We start from the raw sequence: 15959 nt of genomic DNA, 5'->3' as shown, positions 1-15959 counted from the left end.
GTAAAGAGGAAAGAAAGATAAATGGGATCATCAACTTTATTTCCTTTTACTCTCTCAAATCATTCGAATTTCATTTGTTCTTTGGCTCAAATTTTGTTGACATTTTCTAATAACATACGTGATATACATTCAGTCTTCTTTCTTTATCAGGAAGATTTATGATACAGTGAAAAAATGCCTATGTTAGAAATTAACTTACTGATCATTTTTGTATTGTGTAGTATTACCACCATCTAATATATAAATCAGAAAAGAATAATCTGTATGTTTGTGAAATTTTGGTGAACACTAAGATCCTAATAACTAATGCTATAACTAAACTTTTTATATAAGTTTTTTAAATGTATTTATTTGAGTAGTTTATTAAATGTGGTTATTTTTAAATTTAAGTTTGTTTTTAAATTTTTATTTAAATTGAGCTTTACAACTTACGCAGAGATATCAATTAATGAACTGGCTGAGCTCAGATTTCTAATGTTTAAACATATTTGTGAAATATAAAGTTACATCTCTGATGAAATAAGTGCCTGTCAGTTTTATTGAATCATATGTAGAATAAAGTATTAATCAACAAATTGTCATTAAACTTTCTTATGATATATCACAAGTAATATCTTCTATCACAAGTAATATGAGTTAAATAGGCTGTCTAATCCAGGCTCATTAAGAACAAATTAAATTTCAAGTATTTTCTATAATATCTACATTAGAAGAGTAGTTAACACTAGAATAGCATCAACTCAGTATCATTATTATTATTATTTTTATTGTTATATAATAGTTGTACATATTTGGGAATACATGTGATATTTTGATACATGCATACAATGCATAATGACCAAATCAGGGTAATTGGACTACCCATCACCTCAAACATTTACCTTTTCTTTATGTTGGGAACATTCCAATTCCTCTCTTCTAGCTATTTTGTACTACGCTTTACTGTAAACTACAGTCACCCTATTGTACTTCAAACACTAGATCTTATTCCTTCTATTCAACTGTGTGTTTGTACCCATTAACCAACCTCTCTTCATCTCCCCCTATCTCCTTCCCTTTCCAGCCTCTGGTAACCACTAATCAATCAACTGTGCCTCCACGAGATTCACTTTTTTAGCTCCCATGTATGAGTGAGAACATGTGAAATTTGTCTTTCCGTGCCTGGCTTATGTCACTTAACATAACGACCTCCAGTTCCATCTAAGTTGCTGCAAATGACAGGATTTCATTCTTTTTATGGCTGAATAATATTCCATTGTGTATATGTACCATACTTTATGCATTCATTGATAGATACTTAGGTTGATTCCATATCTCGGCTATTAAAAATAGTGCTGCAGTGAACATGGGCGTGCAGATATCTCTTAGATACACTGACTTCCTTTCTTTTGGTTATATATATGCATCAGTGGGATTGCTGAACCATATGGTAATTCTATTTTTAGATTTTTGAGAAATTTCCGTGCTGTCTTTCATAGTGGCTGTACTAATTTGCATTCCCATCAGTAGTATACTTGCATTCTTCTTTCTCTGCATCCTATGAAGCACATATTATTTTTGTCTTTTTGATAAAAGCCATTTTAATTGAGGTGAGATGATATCTCATTATGGTTTTGATTTGTATTTCCCTGATCATTAGTGATCTTGAGCATTTTTTCATCTACTTTTTGGCCATTTCTAAGTCTTCTTTTGAGAAATGTCTATTCAGATTTTTTTTACTTATTTTTTAATCGGATTATCTGGGTTTTTGCTATTGAGTTCTTTCTTTAAGTTCCTTATATATTCTGGTTTTTAATCCCTTGTTCAGCGGATAGTTTTCAAATATTTTCTTCCATCCTGCAGGTTGTCTTTTCACTTTGTTGATGTTGGTAAAACTAGATAATCATATTTAAAAGAATGAAGCTAGACCCCTCTCACCAAATATAAAAATCAAATCAAAATGGATTAAAGACTTACATCTAAGACCTGAAACTATGAAATTACTAGAAGAAAACATTGGGGAAACACTTCAGGACATTGGTCTGGGCAAAGACTTTTTGTGTAAGATCTGAAAAACATAGGTAACAAAAGCAAATATAGACAAATGAGATGCTAAAAAGCTTCTACACAGTATTATTATTTTTTATTTTTATTTAAGTTGAGCCATATATGTTATTCAGAGGTATCAACAAATGAACATGTTGACTCTGCTTGGTTACCTGGCATGAAATATTAAATCATACTGCTGATTGATAGAATAGCAAGCAGCAAAATAATCCCTATATCTTAAACGTAAAGTAGCTATCTTTCTCAATATCCAGCATTTGAAAAATAAGAAATACTCTAAAACCCTAAAGGAAATGAGTTAATAGTATCACAGAAGAAAATAATTTCATTTCCCAGGAATAAAACAAAATATCAAGTTAAATTTAATAATAATACAATTTAAATAATCACAATATTTGTAGCTTGAAGCTAATATATGTAAGTTCAGATAAAAATAGAAATTCTAGAAGTATTGATTTTTGCTACTATATTATTTAATTTGCATTCTTTTTTTTTTTTTTTTTTTAAGAGAAAGAGAGAAACAGGGTCTTGTTCTGTTGCCCAGGCTGGAGTGCAGTGGCATGATGACAGCTCACTGAAGCTTCCAATTCCTAGGCTCAAATGATCCTCCTGCCCCAGCCTCCTCAGTAGCTGGGACTATAGGCATGTACCACCATGCCAACTGGCTAATTTTTTTATTTTTTGTAGAGATGGGGTCTCACCATGTTGCCCAAGCTGCTTTCCAACTCTGGACTCAAATGACCTTCCTGCCTTGGCCTCCCAATGTGCTGGGATTACAGGCATGAGCCATTGTGCCTAGCCTGCATTCATTTTTGATAGATATAAATACACTTCTGGTTAATACGAAATGTCTTTCAAGAAGTTCTGAGTAAAATTAAATTAATTGGGAAGAATCAACATTCAAATTTCTTTGCCTCAACAGCAAGATTCCCTGTAATTAAGTCACAACCAAAGATGTTTATTTTGTTCCATCCTCTCTCGCTTGTTGATGGAGTTCAAAGAACTTCAAAATAAATGCAAATCATCTTCATATGGATGCAGAATTAACAAACTAACAAAACTCTCAAATTCAGTCAGGCCCTTTTGATTTCAGATTTTCTGGAAGCTTTTACTTCTCTTTAATGCGAATAAAGTTGCAGATGTGTTCGACATGGCCAAAAGACTACAGGACAATACATTCCATTTGCTAACTGAAGTTTCTTTATACACTGAATTCACTCTCATAGACTTATAGATTACAGAATGAATGAAGGCAAATTTTAACCAGTTAATATCCTTATCTGGGAAAGAAATAATCAGACCAAAGATGTTCATGGTTATTCAAAGAGATACTTCTGGGACCAGATTATAGAATTTTTTGAGGAGGTACCCCTCTTTCATTAGAATACCTAAAAAAGAGCAAATCAAAAATATAGATAGCTTACTATCTGGATTCTAGATCCAATTTGACATACAATTTGGATTACAGAAAATGAGGTTTAGCGAGCATTAAATACTTTAAAAGTTAAAAGCAAGAATGGAAAACATTGTAACCCCACACGTATCAAAGAATATACATATTCCAAAGCTACAATAACAATTTGCTGACATTTTTCAAAACAGCATCCAAGCATCACAATATACCCAAAATAGTGTAATAAGATGGGACTAAACAAGAAAAAAATAAGGAGCAATTTGTTAGATAGAGAAGTAGAACTGAAATGAAATATGAAAATACAGGTTTAGTATAACCTTATTAGGAAAGATAAGATTATTATTGAAAAAGAAAGGATGAAAAGAAGAAAGAAGGAAATGTCAAGAAGAAGGAAGAGCAATGAAGGAAAGAGGAAGGGAAGGAAGGAGGGAAAAAACGAAGGAAGGAAAGAAGAAGGGGGAGAAAGGAAGGAGGAAAGAAGGATGGATGAAAGAAGGTAGGAGGGAGAAAAGGGAGGAGGGAGGGAGGAAAGCCAGCCAGCCAACTGCTATTCAGAAGAGAACTAAGGGATTCAAATTTGTAGTAGAAATATGTGCAACAATGAAGCCTCCGTATTTTAAAATGAAGAAGAGAAAAAGAGAAATAGATAAGTCTCAACCCTATCTATTGAAATAATTTATAATAGTTGCTAGTAGATTTTGTTCTAGTAACCATGTTTTTTTCTATCATTTGAAAATAATAATCTTCTAATCTGTAATTACAAATGACTCAGGAAATCACCAATAGAGTACGTAGTCCTGATCTGGCTAACAGAAGACGAATTGTTCAATATGAAATAATGCATTTCAGGTACAAAATGATGCTCCATTGTGGATTAATTAGCACTGATAAACAAGGGTTTCCCATACAACATACAAAAGGAAACAGGTTTCATCTGCAATACGAAGGCCTTAGATTATATGTAAGGGGAAAACCTGCGTTTGAAGCAAAAGAATAAACTACAGGACCCTGTAACATTAATTCTAGTTCTATGATTCCATGAACTTTAGCCTAGAAATCATAATGTTTATGGAAACAATCTAGAGTAGATGGATATAACAACAACAGCAACAAACGTGGAAATGATGTGCTTCTATACTGACTGCTAAGGCTTGCTTGGGAAGAAAACCACATAATCATTGTTAATTACCTATGCTAAATGAGACAGCAAAAGCAAAGAAGTATCATTCTTCTCTGGGTCTGAGATATATTCTATGACATTCTTTTTCTCCTTCAAATATCTTTTAAGCCAATATTAAAATTAGCATTCCATATTAACATACTATGTGATGATAATGGGAGGCAACCCAGAAATACATAGTATGAGAAAGAAAAGCCAGAGTTTAGCCACAGCAGGGAGATAATGCACAGTAAAAGCACAGACTTGGAACTAGAAGACTTAGTCTCTAGACACAACCTTACTTTAATATCTAAGTGGCCAGTAAGTCATTAATCTAGATGGGCCAAGTTTCTGTATGTATAAAATGAGGGAGGTGAGAGGGATCAGGTAGAATAAATGATCTCTAAATGTAAAGTCCATAGATAACTTAAACATGCAAAATCAGGAAGCATATACTTTACCTGAAAAGTCAGTTTTCAGAATTGTAGCATCATAGTACATAACAGAGCCAAAAATAATACCAACACAGTATATCATAAAATGTTATAATTATAAGGAGCAATGAAGAATATCCAGCCAATATATTCAATCTATTGAACTGAGGCTTAGAGACATTAAATAAATGGCTCAAGGTCACACAACCAGCAGAGATGGAAAGATAGGACTAGAATTTTCCTGCTTTTTCCAATGCCTACAGGATGACACTGAGTAAAATCTTACTAGTAAGTGTTGAAAAGAAAAGATAACTAAGAACTTTGGACAAAAGCAGAGATACATAATTCTCATAGAATTTCTATAATAAAGGGGATCTTAAAAGATACCTCGTCAAATCCCCATCTTTCTATAATAATCTTAATGATTACTATTCAATTTGCTTAAATTATAGTCACTTTCTAAATTGTCAATAAGAACCAAAAATTATGCAATGGGCCACAGGAAAACATATCTCAATGGGCCGGGCGTGGTGGCTCACGCCTGTAATCCTAGCACTCTGGGAGGCCGAAGTGGGCGGATTGTTTGAGCTCAGGAGTTCGAGACCAGCCTGAGCAAGAGCGAGACCCCGTCTCTACTAAAAATAGAAAGAAATTAATTGGACAACTAAAAATATATAGAAAAAATTAGCCGGGCATGGTGGCGCATGCCTGTAGTCCCAGCTGCTCGGGAGGCTGAGGCAGAAGGATTGCTTGAGCCCAGGAGTCTGAGGTTGCTGTGAGCTAGGGTGACGCCATGGCACTCACTCTAGCCCGGGCAAAAGAGTGAGACTCTGTCTCAAAAAAAAAAAACAAAAAAAAAAACATATCTCAATGGTTATTCTGTCATATTCTGTCATATATAAGTCAATAATGTTTAATAAGTACTTCACTGAAAATCAAGGAAGGATATGAATGCTAATCCATTTGGGGATAATGTTATTTTGAGAAGTGCTTACAATGCCAATCAGAGAAGGAACAAGGAAAGTAGCATAGCTCCAATGGTCAGGCCCATGATAGTCTGCCCATTAAATTTGATAGAGTTTATCTTCCCAGTTGGAACTTAGAAATATGATAATACCGTGAAACCACAATTAAGACAGTCAAAGAAGCCATCAGTATTCTATGCTTTGGGCTAATCTAATTTGTCTTTGTTCCTGATGACCCAGCAAAGAAGAAGAAATAATATTAATAATAATCATCTTTAAAAGATTTAGATATCTAGACATGTTTCCTACTCTGTAGAAGGATAGCTAAAAAAGATCCAGCAAAATAAAAAATTATAAGTTAGATGGTATGATATGGTATAATAGAGATGAAAAGAAATGTAATTTGGGAATTCCAATACTAAGAATCCAAACAATGAAACATTAAGCTTAAAATATTTTATGTAATTCAAATGATTCTCAAACTGACGGATAGTTAGATTTACACAGTAAGTTTTAAGGGAAAAAATGTGATAGTGATAAATAATGACAAAAAATAATAAATATCTTACATTGAGAGCTTTATGGCCACCAAGCTTACAATCAAGTATAAATAAGTCCTTTGCATCTCAATTTACAGAATAAAAGAAATGTTAGGTGGGAAAGCAAAAGGTAACTAGTGTTTTAAAGCAGTAATTGCCACATCTAAAAACTAAAGTGAAATGAAATGATACAGATCTGGGAAGACTAACTTGAATTGTGCACAAAGGAAAGAGAGAGGAGGGGGAGATACAGGAAGAGGGTCATTTTTCTTCTAGTAGTGGAGGACACATCTCTGTATCATTCAGAGGACTCATCACATTTTGACTGTCACTACGCCATTAAGATACCTAGCTAAAATACTGGAAATAAAGCAGTGGTTATGGTTACACATTCTTTCACTCTCCATAATGTATATGATTACATTATTTGAAACACAATTCCATAAGTTAAAAAAAAAAAGTTCAGGGTTGAGAAGTTTAAAACCAGAAAGACAATCATGAATGACAAGGAGAAAGCATTTTAACTAAATCTGGAGGATTTGAAAGTGGTTCATATAAGTGATCATGGCTTATAAGAGAAGGAATCTGTTAAGATTTCACTCCTAGTGAATAATCCTGGGTGAATACAGGGAGACACCAAAAAAGGTTGAAAGGTGCTACCAAATGGTTTTATCCCATTCTCTCCCCAAAGCTACCCACGACTAACAGGGTCCTGTCATTTCCTCCATTCTCCTTGTGTGATATCTGAGTATGTCAGAGCCTTCGTCTCTCAGTTTACACTCTGCACACAGTCATCCTCAGCAACCTTTCTGCCAAGTTTAACTTGTCAGTGTCGCTGCCTGGTGCCCCTCCATATGGACTCACGGCGACACGAGAAAGGTATCGTCAGACATAATTAACTTCATCACATGTAACTAAATAAACAAGATCCCAGTCCAAATAAGCGGCACTTACTTATGTCCATTTAAGGCTGCATGGTGTAAAGCAGTGTAACCCGAACTGTCTGTGCAGTTCACATTGGGGCCTCGCCAGATGCTGCAAATAAAGCACAAGCACAGAGTTAACAGTTATGCAGAATTTTGTTTTGAAAAACAAAAAGAAGCCCAATGGTCCCACAGCCAGGGGCGTGCTGCATATGGAAATTTTAGTCATGCAGAAAATGATTGCCATCTTTCATGCATTCCTCTCACAATGTCAACTTCGTTTATTTGGCGCAGGGAAATGAATAGGGAATGTAACTATATTCCGAAATTATTAGCAAATGTGTGTTCACTGTCATGCATTAAAATTTAGATCCAAAAATTCCCTATTACTCCCTATCATTACTTAAATACTTGAAGCAATTACCATTCAGCTACTATATTCTATACCAAAGAATAAAGATTTGTGACACTTCATCTCTTTTAACACATTCATTCAGAGATGGCAGTGATTTATGTAAGTTATATTTTTGCAATATGGGAAGAACATAAACTCTTCTTGCTATTCTATTGCTACCAAGAAAACCTAATCAATATTTCATACTTGAAAATAAAATCAAAGATTTGGACTGCTGTAACCATGAGAATATCCTAACAATTTTGCAGTTATCATTGGTTTTACTATATAACACATTCTGATGATAACATGTAACTATATAAAAGAGTCCATTTTATCCTTAAACACTAAAATTAAAGAAACTATTTTTAGCTTCTGGAAAATAAGGCATTGAAAGACACTTTTCCAAAAGCAGAACAAAAAATTATCTGATGTTCATGATGACATTAAAACTATCAAAGACAATATCTAATGACAAACTAATTTATATATTCACAAAAACATTTACTGTACACCAATTGCATGTCACATATTAAGCTAGGCACTGAAAGCACAAAATCATAACAAAAGGTCTTTGCTTACAAGAGCATAGTATAAATATGATGAGGAAGACAGACACATAAAGTAATAATCACAAAGTAGTAAGATAATTGAGGTACCAGGCACACTGGCATCTCAGAGAAGAGAATGAATAGCTATTCAAAACAAGAGATTATGACAGACTTAAACTTAGGTGGGACAATGAAAATGAATAGAATGCACTTATTTGAGAGTTAATTAAAAGAAGAATCAATAAGATGCAGGGATCAATGGGAGGAAAGTGGGAAACAGGAAGCAGTAACATATAATGACTCATATTTCAGACTTATGTGACTAGAAGGAAAACGCCAACATTAACTAACATGTGAAATGGAAAAAAAGAAGCAAATTTGCTGGAAGGAGGGCAATGCAGGATGGGGAGAAAACAATGACTCCTGGTATTGAGACATTAACATTAAATTTTAAGTATGTGACATACTTACATTATACAGATTGAACATAATCCCTATCAAAATCCCAATGGCATAATTCACAGGAATAGAAAAAAAAATCCTAAAATTCATATGGAATCATAAAAGACCCCAAATAGCCAAAACAATTCTGAGAAAGAAAAACAAAGGCACCATACTTTCTGATTTCAAGTTATATTACAAAACTATAGTAATCAAGACAGTATGGTACTGGCGTAAAAACAAACACATAGACCAGTGTAACAAAATAGGACACCCCAGAAGTAAATCAAAACATATAAAGACAATTTTTGACAAGGGCACCAAGAGGACACAATGAGGAAACGACAGTCTCTTCAATAAACGGTGCTGGGAAAATTGGATTTCCAGATGCAAAAGAATGAAATTGGACCCTTTTCTTATACCATATACAAAAATCAACTCAAAATGGATTAAAGTCCTAAATACAAAATTAGAAACTATAAAACTCCTAGAAGAGAACATAGGGAGAAAGCTCCTGGGCATTGACCTTGGCAATGATTTTTTGGATATCACACCAAAGGCTCAGGCCACAAAAGCAAAAATAAACGAATGGGACTACGTCAAACTAAAAGGCTCTGCACACCAAAGGAAACATTCATCAAAATGAAAATTCAGCCTATAGATTGGGAAAAAAATATTTTTAAACCATATATCTGATAAGGAGTTCATATACAAAATGTATAAAGCACTCATACAATAGTGAAAAAAACAAATAATTTGATGAAAAAATGGGCAAAGGACCTGAATAGACATGTCTCCAAAGAAGACATACGAATGACAAATAGGTATATGAAAAGGTGCTCAACATCATTAATCATCGGGGAAATGAAAATCAAAACCATTATGAGATACTACCTCATACCCATTAGGATCCCTATTATCAAAAAGACAAAAGATAAATGTTGGTGAGCATCTAGAGAAAAGGGAACTCTTGAACACTGTTGGTGGGAATATTGATTGGTACAGCCATTATGGAAAACAGTATGAAAGTCTCTAAAGAAATTAAAGATAGAATTGCCATATGACCAGTAATCCTTCTTCAAGGTATATACCCAGGGGAAATGAAATTACTACCTTGTATTAAATAAAAATATCTGCACTCCTACATTCACTGCAGCATTATCCACAATAGGTGGGATATGGAAACAACCTAAGAGTCCATCAACAGACAAATGTATAAAGAAACTGTGGTACATATATACAATGGAATATTATTCTGCCCTAAAATGAATGAGATCTTGCCATTCACCACAACAAGATGAGCCTGGAGGACATTATGCTACATGACATAAGCCAGACACTAAAAGAAAACTATTGTATGATCTCACTTATATGTTGAATCTAGAAAAAAAATCAAATATACAGAGATAGAGAACAAATTATTGGGGTGGGGGAGGGCAGAGGAAATGGGGAGATATATGTCAGAGGATACAAAGTAGCAGATATGTAGGGTGAACAAGTCTAGAGATCTAATGTACAACATGAAGACTACAGGTAATAAAATTGTACTGTATGTGGGATTCAAACTAAATGAGTAGATTTTAGCTGCTCTTGCCACACACACAAAAAAAATAATGGGTAACTATGTAAGATAATGTATATGTTCATTTGCTTCACTATAGTAACCTCTTTTACTATCTATATGTATTCCATAACATCATGTTGTATACCTAAAATATACACAGTTAAATTTGTTGTTTTAAAAAAATCACAATGAGGTATTACTATATGCCTATCGGAATTGTCATCATTAAAAGGACTTCACGAACCTATCGTGACAGGGATATAAATCAACCAGAACTTTCACACACCGCTAATGGGCGTGTAAAATAGTACAACCACTTAGGGAAACAATTTGGCAATGTGTGAAAAAGTTAAACATAACAACTACCATACAATTTAGCCATTCCACTCTAGGTATTTAGTCAAGAGAAATGAAAGCTTAGGTTCATACAAAGATGTGTACATGAATATTAATAATAGCATTACACATAATAGCCCCAAACTGAAATAAGCCAAAGGTGAATTAGCAGGTGAACCCATAAACAAATTGCAATATATCCACACAATGGAATACTACTCAGAAATAAAAGGAATGTAATATTGAAATATTCTACAACATTAATTGAAAATCTAAATCAGTGAAGTTCTCAGATTCCCTCCCCTTCTCAGAACACCAGAGTAACTGCTCCTTGATCTCCCCAGCAATACGGGAAATGTATTCTCTGGCATGGATGAAATACATGGTCTCTAGACTAGGGGATAACAGGCACAGCTGAGGGCAGAGGTGCCAACTAGAAACGAAATACCGAATGAACGTTTATATACTGAATACTGAAACCCGTAAAGATCTTCCTTGACTGGGCTTTTGAAATACCAACAGTCAAACTTATACATTGTACACAGTATACTGGAATATTCTTATCAATAAAAATATAAATAATCCAAGAGGACCTAAATATACTGACAGTGAGGGTTTCCCCAGTGGAACCATGGAGGGGAACTCAGACCACCCTAGAAGTATTTTACAACACGCAAAAATGTGGGGGGTGAGGGAATGAGCCCTGATTTGTAGCCTTCATCAACTTCTGTGATGTAAATACTCCCATTTGAGGTCACTTAACTCAGAGATGGGAAGTGATGTCAATAAATCTATTTCACAAGCTGATACAAGCAGATCCAGCAAACCACTGCAAAGCCTACAATCTGTAAGTCCCAACACCATGAACTCAGAGCTTCCCGTTAGCTTTTGAAAACCTCCACTCTCAAATATGAGCAAATAACCAAAGATATCCAGCCATCTGAGGAAAGCTTTTATTATTAAAGAGGCCAAAACAAAAAATTAGAAACAAACCACAGAAAAATATAACTTGAAGGCAATTTAGACTATGCAGGGAGAAAATACTTCCAAAAATAGTATCATTAATAATAAAAGATAATGAATGTTTTTAAAATGCAATAAAAAGAAAATTAGAGATGAGTTCTCAAATTTAAAAAATAGGATAGCAGAAACTTAAAACTCAGTAGAAGAACTGAAAACAAAGCTGACAAAATATCCCAGAGAATTAGAAAAAAGGCAAAGATATGGAAAAATAGCAGGGAAATCATAAGAAAAGTAGAGAATCTACTCAGCAGTTCCAACATTGAATAATAAAGGCTTTTAAAGTCAAAACATAGAAAACAGGAGAGAGAAAACAACGGAATGAATCATTTATAAAAAAAAAAAAATTATCAGGGCTGGTCCCAAGGTAGTGAGTTATTTCACTTGATTGTTCAGTCAGTTACAGATTGAACTTCTTGTTCTACTACTTTCTCTCCTCACTACTGCACTTAACCAAAAAAAAAAAAATTATCAGAACTAAAGGTCATTAATTTTCAAACTAAAAAGTACATGGGTAGCTTTGATTAAAATAAAAACTTAAGAAATAACTAAAATAAGTCTGATATGGTCTTTTAAATTTCAATTAAATAAGTAAACCAAATTTCTAAAACATTGATCCAGGGCTATTCTCTTTAAATTCTAATAATACTAACAACTCCTCACTATTCAGGCAACCTAGAATGAAGAGAAATTATTCATAACTTACTTCTAACTACACTCTCCAAGCTCTTACTATAGTCAAGAAAATATAGCAGATCCAAGAAACAAACAAACAAAAAAATAAGATATCATCTCTTCCTCCAAAGAGCTTGCAATCTAATACAGAAAAATATACACAGAGATTTTATAATACAAGCAGTAAGCATAATGCCTACAGCACAGTAAATACCCAATAAGTGTTTGTTATCAATATTCTTGTTCTTATCATGAAATAAATGCTACAATAGAAAAATCTATAACTCCCTAAATGAATATATCTATTTAAGGGAACTCCAATAAAAATCTCTATGAGATATTTTAGGGAAAATTCAACTAAAAGTTCTAAATTGCATCTAGAAGAATTTACAGGAAAAAAAATTGTAAACAAGAAACAATAACAAAATGTATGTACTGCCACTTATTAAAACATATTACAAAATAATACTGAAAAGCGTTATTATAGGACCAGAATATAGAGATCAGTGAATACAAGAGAGGCCCCAGAAACAGACCAGTAATACATATAGGAATAATCTTGACATTCGAAAGGAGAAAAAGAAAAAAAAATCACTCAATGAAAAGTCCTGAGAAAAATGTTTTTAATTACTGGGGAGGAAAACAGTCATTCAGTTTCCTACCTCATGCTATTTAGCAAAATTAAATTCCACATAATCTGTCCTTGCTTTCTTCTCAAACCTCATTTCTTACTTTTTCTCACACACCCTATTCCAGCCACACAGCCCTTCCTAAAAACACAAGTGTGCTCGCACCTTGTAGCTGTTGCATCTGAAACTCTCTCCCTAGAAGGCTTTTTCCCTGAGATAATCATATGGCTCAATCTTTCTGCTCAAATACCACCTCTTCAGAAACCCCCGCCCTGATTCCTCAGTCAAAAATAGCACCCTTTCATCATTCTTTTTCCCCCGTAGGGATGGGACTTAGCACCATTTGACATCATATTACGTATTTATTTGCTTACTGCCTGTCTCACCACTAGAATGGAAGCTCCACCACTCTGTCCTCTGTGCATAGAGCAGTGACTGGAATATTGTAGATGCCTAATAAATATTTGTTAAATAAAATACAAAAATGTTGAATACATAATATATGAAAAATGTCAAACTCACCGACAATCAAAGAAAGCAAAAAAAAAGAAAAACATACCATTATATATTTTTTATCAAATTGAGGAAAAAAAGTCAATAATATTCAGTAATGGGTAGGATGCAGAGGAAAAGATATTATAATAAACTAGTGTAAAAATGTAAACTGGTACAATTTTTCTAGAAGAAAATGTGACAATATTTAAAAGCCTTAATAGCGTACAAACTTCTTACCTAGAAATTCTACTTAAGAGGAATTACTTTAAGGAAGTAATTAATAGTTCGTACAAATATTTACCTATCAGAATATTTATCACAATGTGACTTGGAGAAGCAAAAACTGTGGAATTATTGTGATATCCAGCGCCACTTAGAATAGTTATTCTCTCTTAGCTCTCATCAGCGAGATTTCTAACACTGCCTGCCTCTGGATCTTGGCACTCATCTTTCTCCCTCTCTAGCAAAAATGCCTTTCCTTTCTTTCTCTCCAGCTCTTTTACACGAGGCTCACAGCACAGTGTCTTATAAGGCCCCACAGCACATGGCTCGAGCTCCTACTGATTAGTTTTTTTAGTTCATGTCAACTGCTCTGGGAGTAGAAAACCCACCACAGAGCAGTCAGGGCTCCCAGAGAGGATGCAGTTCTTTTTAGTTTTATACAATGGCTCAGTATATGTGACAGATAAAGAGATATTATTGTCCTTTAAGGCAATAAAATAAAAACTTAAAACAAAATAGAAAAATAGGTGGAGGATTTTTTAAAATTTTTTATTTTTAATTATTATGAGTACATGATAGTTGTACATCTTCATAGGGTACATGTGATGTTTTGACACAGGCATACAATGTGAATTAATCAAATCAGGGTAATTGGGGTATCCATCACTTCGGGTATTTAACGTTTCTTTGTGTTAGGAACACTCCAACTCCACCATTTTAGTTATTTTAAAGACTACCCTAATTTATCGTTGATTAAAGAATATGGAACGCTTCACGAATTTGCATGTCATCCTTGCGCAGGGGCCACGCTAACCTTCTCTGCATCATTCCAATTTTAGTATATGTGCTGCCGAAGCGAGAACTAGGCAGAGGATATTAACAGGCAATTCACAGAAGAGGAAATGTAAATGGCTAATAAATATTTGAAAATATAACCAACCTCACTGTGGCCAGAAAAGTGAAAAATAAAACAGTGTTGGTCTATTTTTCTACCATCAGACGACTACAAATTTTTAAAGAAATCATTGATAACAAACAATGGAGGAAAAAAAGATGAAAACATAGTGACTTTCATAGAATGCTGATTAAAGTGTGAATTGCCACAACCTTCTTGGAAAGTAACATGGCAATATCTAATATCTACATGTCTAGTATCTAATAACTAATTTCAAATATGAATACTCTTTGACCCAAAAACTCCACTTTTTGGAATCGATGTCTATGAACTAATAGTATTAATATGAAAACTATACACATGAAAATATTTACTGTAGAATTTTAACAATATGAAAGAAAAAGCTCATGAATGTCCAGCAAAAAAGGAAAAATTAATTAGAATCATACCACACCATGCAACTATTAAAATAAATAACTTTGACATATATGTATCAATCTTAAAAGTTAACCAAAGCATAGTAAGTGAAAAAAGCACATTGCAGACTATCATGTGTGTATCTCAATATCCCAAATGCGTTTACATGTATTAACTCATTTATATCCACACAACTATAAAACAGATACTATTATTATTCTCATTGTACAAATGAGGAATATTTGTATTAACATAGAAAACTACATGCAAAAATACATTATGTATTCTCTGGATTGTTTCAATAGTTGTAATTATCATGTATTTCCTTAAGGAAAAAAAAGACAATAAAATATGAGGAGAGAAAAGGTAGGTTTGCTCCTAGATAGTGAAGAGCCTCATAGTATGTCAAGAAGCTTGGACTTCACTCTGCAAGCAACTTGAAACCAAATGGTTAACAGAAAGATATTAAGCATGTTTGTGACAATGACTGGGTCAGTGTTTTAGAATTGGGTCTTGTGACAGGTGGGAAGTGAACAGAGTGAGGGAATCAGGTTCAAGTCCATTTTAACAGACCAGGGTAGGAACACACAAATTTGAATTAATGGAGACACAGTGCTTGGTAAAGAGAGAGGGAGAAAATTCAAATAGATGTATCTAAAATAAAACCTATGGGAGATGGTATGCATATGGATAGGATAAGAGCAAGAGAATGACTGAGGTTTAATCATGAACTAAATGGGCGATAATAATGATGGTATCTTTGTTAGAGAGAACTGCAAAGGCAGTGGTACCTTTCAGGGGAAGCCAAGTTTCAGTTAAAGCTGATGAGAACACTAGGTT

The 15959-nt window shown here is 33.8% G+C and overlaps 1 protein-coding gene across 3 annotated transcripts in view; it reads right to left on the bottom strand.

Moving 5' to 3' along the window:
- Window positions 1–15959, bottom strand: part of ANKS1B (ankyrin repeat and sterile alpha motif domain containing 1B) — a 1021409-nt gene that overhangs the window by 882843 nt on the left and 122607 nt on the right. For all 3 annotated transcript variants that reach the window (XM_012664020.1, XM_012664018.1, XM_012664019.1), the window contains exon 2: window positions 7512–7592. In XM_012664020.1, the coding sequence (XP_012519474.1) occupies window positions 7512–7592 (81 nt within the window). The remainder of the gene's footprint in view (window positions 1–7511; window positions 7593–15959) is intronic.

This window comes from Propithecus coquereli, unplaced genomic scaffold (genome assembly GCF_000956105.1).
Source record: "Propithecus coquereli isolate 6110/MARCELLA unplaced genomic scaffold, Pcoq_1.0 Scaffold85, whole genome shotgun sequence".
NCBI lineage: Eukaryota > Metazoa > Chordata > Mammalia > Primates > Indriidae > Propithecus > Propithecus coquereli.
This window is presented reverse-complemented; position numbering and strand designations above follow the sequence as displayed.